Source organism: Musa acuminata, chromosome BXJ2-5, assembly GCF_036884655.1.
Source record: "Musa acuminata AAA Group cultivar baxijiao chromosome BXJ2-5, Cavendish_Baxijiao_AAA, whole genome shotgun sequence".
NCBI lineage: Eukaryota > Viridiplantae > Streptophyta > Magnoliopsida > Zingiberales > Musaceae > Musa > Musa acuminata.
The window spans coordinates 29,103,858-29,110,949 of NC_088342.1; the positions used below are offsets into that span (position 1 = coordinate 29,103,858).

Genomic DNA, 7,092 nt, shown 5'->3' on the forward strand with positions numbered 1-7,092 from the left:
GCAAATTGAAGAAGAGCTTGTATGAGTTAAAGCAAGCTCCAAGATAGTGGTACAAAAAGTTTGATTCATTTATGACAGAAAATAGATACAAAAGAACGACTTCAGATCATTGTGTGTATATCAAATGATTTGGTGAGGATTTTATTATTCTCTTACTTTATGTTGATGACATATTTATTCTTGGGAAAGATATATCTAAAATTGACAGATTGAAGAAGGAATTGAGTGAGTCTTTTGCAATGAAGGACATGGGACCAGCAAAGCAAATACTGGATATGAAGATTTTTCGTGATAGGAAAAATAAGAAAATTTGGTTATCACAGGAGAAATACATCGAGAAGGTATTGGAAAGATTCTGTATGAGCAACGCAAAACCAGTTGGTTCTTCTCTTGGTCCTTATGCTTCAGTAGTTGGAAGTTTAATATATGCAATGATATGTATGAGGCTAGACATCGCATATGCAGTTGGTGTTACTAACAGATTTCTTACAAATCCAAGGCAAAGAGCACTAGACAGTAGTGAAGTGGATTTTTAGATATCTCATAGGGAGCTCTAAGGTTTGTTTAAGCTTTGGAGGTGGACCATATGTATTGACAGGTTACATAGATACAAATATGACAAGAGATATAGATACGAGAAAGTCTACTTCAGGTTATGTACTTACTTTTACAAGGGGAGTTGTGTCATGGCAATCCAGGTTGCAAAGGTGTATTACTCTCTCCACCACAGAAGCAGAATATATTGCTGCTACAGAGGTATGCAAAGAAATATTATGGATGAAAAATTCTTACAAGAATTTAGGCTAAAATAGAAAAATTATGTGGTGCATTGTAACAGCTAGAGTGTCATCCATTTGTGTAAGAACCTGATGTTTCATTCCAAGTCAAAGCATATAGATGTCAAATACCACTAGATTCGAAATGTATTTGAAGAGAAGTAGTTGCAGCTTCAGAAAATTCACACAGATGACAATGGAGCAGACATGTTGACAAAGACATGCTGACAGCTGGTCGGCATGTCTTCACATTGAGGAGTTATGGGATAGCCTCCCTTATGGGCTGAAGGGGGAGGTTGTTGGGCTGACAGCCCATATTTAGCCCAATGTGAGATTTATCAGCCCACATCTCACTCTTTCTTAACCTAACCCTAATTAACATTAGGAGGTATGGTGGCTATCAAAAACTCTATAAATAGGGTAGCAACGAGGGCAACAATATTAGAGATCTTCGCAGTAGAAAAGATGTGAAGAAAAAGGTAGAAAAATAAGAAAAAGAGAGGGAAGAAAACAAGGACAACGTAGAGAGACTGTTCTCAATCATATAGCAGTGTTCTCATCTCAGGTTAGATCAAATCTACAGTAGACTCTTGCTGTGATTACTTGGGGAGGTTTAAGATATTGTGGACGTGATCCTTGTATCCTAGTTATTCTCTTGTGATTGTTGCTAGGGTTTAGAGTAAGAGATTGAGATTTGTATATTCATTATTCTCATAGTGGATTATCTCTAGTTTATCCCGTGATTTTTACTATTCATATTGGAGGGGTTTTCCACGTATATCTTAGTGTTCTATTTGATTATGATTTTATTTAATTCCACTGCATATCATGACCTATTAGTATTTGTTTATATACAAAAGTTATTCCGCTTTATATCCCATCGTTTAGTGCTTTCTTTTTAGAGAAGGTAATATCTTTTCAACAACTTCTTTCTGCAACAACTTCTTAGTTGCAGACTTCTTTCTCTACTTTGGTTTCAGAAAGTAATATTTGCAACATCCGTGTAAAACAAAAGAAATGAGTTCAAATCTCCGCCTTACAAATATTTTATTTTCTTTTACAAATATTTTTAAAGAAAAATCACTTAAGCAACTTGAGATTTTTTCACATTGAGTTTATTAAGCAACAATAACTATTCCAAGTCTTAACATTGTTCAGGCTTAAACGGATGAGACTATTTTTCATCTTCATCAGACTAATATCTTAATTTTTTTAATTATTCTTGAAGCAAAATCACTTAATTTTTTTTTATAGATAAAACTATTTGAATTGTGAAGCAACAATGCATGTTGTTGCATTTAATCACTATGATCGAAAGTGTTTAACTTGAATTCGTGATTCCTTATAAATTCAAATTTGCATTATCTCAATATGTGGGATGTATATAAATGGAGTTAAGGTTAACTCCGTCATCAATTAGTCGTCATAATAAAAAAATTTAGAAGATTGTTGAATATCGAAATTTGATAATGAAATCAATTGATAAATTAATGATTTAATTCATGTGTTGAGATAAATGTTACAAGATTAATTATGATAATAGATAAGATATAAAGTAGATATTGGGTCGGAGTCAAAATCGAACGATATTATGAAGATTTAGACGATGTATCGCGAGTTCATCGAGAATTCAATGATTGCCTTATGCATCATCAACTTCGTCGAGACATTTTGCCTTCAGAGGACCAAAATTTGGATGACACACCTTTATATTACCTTGACTTATATGAAGATTTAAATCATGTTAAGCTATGTTGATATATATTTTTACTAGTCAACCCAGAAATGTTGACCTTAGCCGACGACGCATTCAGACGGTCACATTAGAAGCCAACCATTCAACCAAGCCCAGGCAACGAACGCCATCTATCACGGTGGCTAGGAACGTGATCAAACGCCCATTTATGGCTCCGATCAATCTGTAACTTCTAATTCGATGGACCCCAGCGGAATGTGCCACAAATGCGTGGTTTGGGTCGAAACATACCCAACGCTAAGAAATGATTTTCCCCGCTCTAATGGGAGAAAACTTTCCTCTACGTGGACCCCACGTGAGCCCCACAGTTTCTTCTTTTATAAGACAGGTAATTTAGCGGGCAGGTTCGAACACGTAAAAGAAGTATGGCTCGAGTCGGGACGCAGCAGAAAGTCGACTCCCACGTCACAAGCGCTGCTCTCTGGTGGCACTTCAGCAATTAATGCGAGACCTGGTCCTGTTAACACCTATCGTACGTCGGATCAAGATCTAACGCTGAAAACTTGGCACTCCGCGGTTTGCTCTTTCCTCTTCCGAGGCCTCCAGAATGACCATTCCACCACTGCGCTAATACCATTTTCCACCGCCCGATCAGCATCGGAGCGATCAGATTGTGATGAGGCGCATCAAAATATTGCCGCGAAAGGGTATTTATGTAATTATATGTTCTCGTTCCGACCAAGTCTATTTTATACGTCTCCGTCTTTCACGCACGAACTCTAACCGGCGGAGGAACCGTAACCCTCTCTCGGTGTCGTCTCGACACATCGCTTCTGGAGGAATCCTCCTCCCGGGTAGTAATTCTTTTTGTGGATAGTATTACTCATTAAGATCGATTTTGATTATATTCATTTGGTTTGATCCAGGTTTCTCTATGTTTTGTACTCGATTTTTTGGGAGAAAAAGGTGGTCTTTTTTAGTTTCTATGGGAAAGGAAGACAGTCTGCCACAGCAGCTGAAGGAAATCGATGTCTTTTCTTGTAATTTATGTGCATGCGTGGGTGTGTCCGTGTTGTGACTTTGGAGCCATCGAGATTTGGCTAATATCTTTGGTTTTATGTTGGCGTCGATTGTGGTTAAATATCGACTTGCAGGAAATTTGTTATATTTTCTCTTTAGTTCTGTTTTCTAGGTTGAATTTACTTATGTTCGTGGCTATTGGCTGACAAATCCTTCTTTTCTGGCTTTTTTTTTTTTTTTTGCGATTTACATGAGAAAATCTTGCTTTTGCACAACGTGGTTAAAGCTAAGTAGTAGATTCTATTCTGAGATAATAAATAGAAAGCTGTGTTTTCTAGTGTTCCTACTTGCATTTTACTTCTGGAGAATTTAATTTTTAGATGAATTTGGATTTAGGAGGTTCTGAATTGGTTACTTTCCGAAAAAAAAGAAAAAGAAGATTCTGAGGTGGTTATGCATTGGCTTATGGTTGATTTACCAGAGGTTCAACTGTTAGATTGACCAACTAGATGATCATTGTGCTGATTGAGCTCTAAATTTTTACAGATTTCCTGTGGACTTCATCTCACAACCCTAATAATCGACAAGCTTAGTGGTTTACTGAACTCCAAGTCTGCAGATTTGGTTTATTTAATGCTATTAGAACCATTCTGTTTCTTGTTTTTGTTTAGAGATCTCATCTGTATTCATGAAACAGTCTCTTTTTGTATATTTCTAGCATATAGCTTGGTTTTTCTCCCTTAAGTTTTCTAGTCTTAACAGACCTATTGGATTGATATATGATTTGAGTTTCTTCCTTTTCCTCTTAATGAATAATCTTTATATACGCAGATAGCTTGGTGTCTGACTTTATGAAATGAGATTCAGCAATTGCTATTCTCAACAAGCATCATCCATAATCAATCAAAAAATCAGTTGAAAAATGATTTGAGATTTAAGCAGGCAGGTGTGGTTCAAGCTCTCCAAAATGAAACTGATTTGGGAGTCAATCAGGCAGGCTTGGATCAAGCAGCTTCTAGTTTCCCAGATTCAGAAATAAAAAGGTGTTGATGCAGAGGATCAAATTAGTTTTGTTGATACATTGTCTGAGGATAGTGATTACATGTGGTTATCTTTGGATAGCTTTTTGATAAGCTCTGACGACTTGCAGGATATCTGGGAGTCTGATTGCTTGAATTGGTCTCTGAAAGGTCAGTTATCTTCAATGTCATCATTGCCTGGAAGTTCTGATGTTACTTCAGACAAGAGCAATGAAGCTTTTGTTTATAATGGGTCAAAGTCTATCCCTATAAATGAAATTTCCTTAGTTCTCGGCAGACAATTGGCCATCGAGGTAAAAGATGTGGAGGAATTAATACAAGGAGATGTTGGAAGCCAAGAAAAAGATTCTTCAGTTGCCCATCCAGAGTGCCTTACTTCTCACTGTCCTCTACGTGAGGACACATCAATCAGCAACAGTTTATGTGCATTTCCTAGTACATATGTGGATACACCATGGGATCTTGATAGAACAGACATATGGGTATCTTCATTGGATCTGGAGAGAGAAGACTCTGAGCTACTAAAGGATAGAGAAGAAGAGTTTGACATTTTTATTTCTGATTTTCCCAGCCCTTCTTTCGGTGCAATGGGACATCTGCAAATTTGGTCTTTGGGTTCTAGATCTCTAATTTCTGGTGGTCAAGAAGAAAAATTCAAAAACACTACTACGGATTCAGATGAACCTCTTTATTGGCCATTTAACCACAACTTGTACAATGGTCTGGATTTTGAGAAATTTTTATGCCCATCACCTTGTAAGGATGCAAGGAACATTGGCATTGCAGGATTTCCTGGTTCAAAATTAACCAGGTTGAGACTCCATCAGAACAGACTACAAGTTGACAGGAAGGACAGTCAAAGAATTGGAAGAAGGATTACAATTAGCCCGAAACCAAAGGCTGTTACCGCTGAACATGAAACAAGAGATGCGGGCAACGGTGCTCAGAGGTCGGCTCTGATGTCATCAAGGTTGAGCAGATCATTCAAAACTCCTTCCTATCAGCATCCATGGAATATCTCCAAGAGAAGAGGAAGGCCTCAGTTAAAGATAAGTGTCGGGAAACATGGTGGTAGCAGCACTGAGTTGTTGAATCAACCTCTGAAGGAACTTGAATTACATGATTCAGTCTTTGAAGGGAATTCAATTGAAAAAATTGTTGGCCTGAATGAATTTGATGGCCATGAAGGCATCAATGTGGATTGCGAGGAACAGTTTATTCTTCAATCATCTCCTTATAGGGGATTAATTCCTTTGAAAACCATCGAGTGTGTCAGAGGACAGTGTTGATTACAAGGGTGCAACTTTTAGGTTCTGAGCCGTGTAAGATCGACCTTATTCTAGATGGTGTTTTCATTAAGCATGTTGAAGTTTGTGAAAACTGCATTCAATAACAGATGTAATGGTCTCCTTCACACGATTCTATGAAGCATTCTGGATAGCAACAGCCGTTCTAGTTTATTTTGCTTCAGTACATCACTGAAATTTGGAGCAACACACTGGTGCATTGAATGTGTCGGTGATTGATCACACAGGAACAGCATTTGAGGTGATTACTCATCATTTTAAGTAATAGTTAAACAAAAGAACGGCAGTAGTCAAACTCTCAGTTAGTAAAGTCAAAAGGCAACTTTCCTGTATGTAGCGAAGGAGCGGTGCATTAATTAGTCATTATTACATTCATAAGTCCACAGTCTAATAGTGTAATCTGCTTCCCATGTCTCTTACCACCATTGAGCATGAGTTTGATGCTTGTTTTGAAAGAAAAGCATCATCTGAAACAATAGTGATTTCTAAGTCGATATGGCTTTTCTCAGATGAGCAGTGTCTATGTGGCCCTGTTGTGCTCTAGTGAGGTGTGCAAGTCTCTCGACCGGCATCGTAGATGTATTTTACAAACATTTTAATCTCTGGAGTTATACATTACTTTATATGAATTTAGATGTACAATATGTGTATGTTATTGCGATTCATCCTTGATGGTTAAGCTAATTTTTTACCCTTAAACTCCATGCAAAAGGAGAATTGGTGGTTGAATACAGATAATGCACATAACTATAAGCTGCTTGGCATTAGATATTTTCATCTGAACATAGGAAAACTTGGTCATGGTTCCCTCTCAAACTATCCAGAATTTCTCCTAAGATGTTTCAACTCACAATATCTTTGATGATTAGGTTTTCATTCCATAAGACATACTTTAAGAGAACTCTGTTGCATTTTATGTTGCTTTGAGAAAACTCATTTCTAGGTCAATTTGAATCCTTGAAAGTTGCAAACACTTGATATCATGTTCCCAAGACTTGCTTGTGTGGAGAGAAATGTTGGTCTGACACAGTGAAGGTGCACAACTGATCCACAACTCACTCATTGGCTTGAAGCTGGCAGTGACCGACCAAAGCATGATGCATTATAGAAATTCTCAATGTTTTAGAAATTTCAATCCAACTCTGGTTATAGACTCTGGACAATTCCGAACAAGAACAGCATACATATATGAATCAACTCAGAACATGTCTGACTAATGAATGTTGATCCAATATACATACTAAATTGATAAT

The 7,092-nt window shown here is 37.3% G+C and overlaps 1 protein-coding gene across 3 annotated transcripts; it reads left to right on the forward strand.

The window, feature by feature from the left end:
- The first annotated feature begins 3,258 nt into the window (after window positions 1–3,258).
- On the forward strand, window positions 3,259–6,468 carry LOC103985231 (uncharacterized). Of its 3 annotated transcripts, XM_018826018.2 has the most exons (4): window positions 3,259–3,326; window positions 3,399–3,533; window positions 4,324–4,535; window positions 4,643–6,468. In XM_018826018.2, exon 4 carries the CDS (start codon window positions 4,697–4,699, stop codon window positions 5,819–5,821), a length of 1,125 nt encoding a protein of 374 aa, XP_018681563.2. In that variant the 5' UTR covers window positions 3,259–3,326; window positions 3,399–3,533; window positions 4,324–4,535; window positions 4,643–4,696; the 3' UTR covers window positions 5,822–6,468. The 3 variants fall into 3 exon arrangements, with proteins under 3 accessions (XP_018681563.2, XP_064965158.1, XP_009401146.2); XM_065109086.1 differs by having other exon boundaries at window positions 3,399–4,535; XM_009402871.3 differs by lacking the exon at window positions 3,399–3,533 and having other exon boundaries at window positions 3,262–3,326.
- The last annotated feature ends 624 nt before the right edge of the window (window positions 6,469–7,092 follow it).

What these genes read in the sequence shown, in the direction of transcription:
- LOC103985231 (XM_065109086.1), top strand. Translation starts at nt 4,697, where the DNA reads ATGTCATCATTGCCTGGAAGTTCTGATGTTACTTCAGACAAGAGCAAT.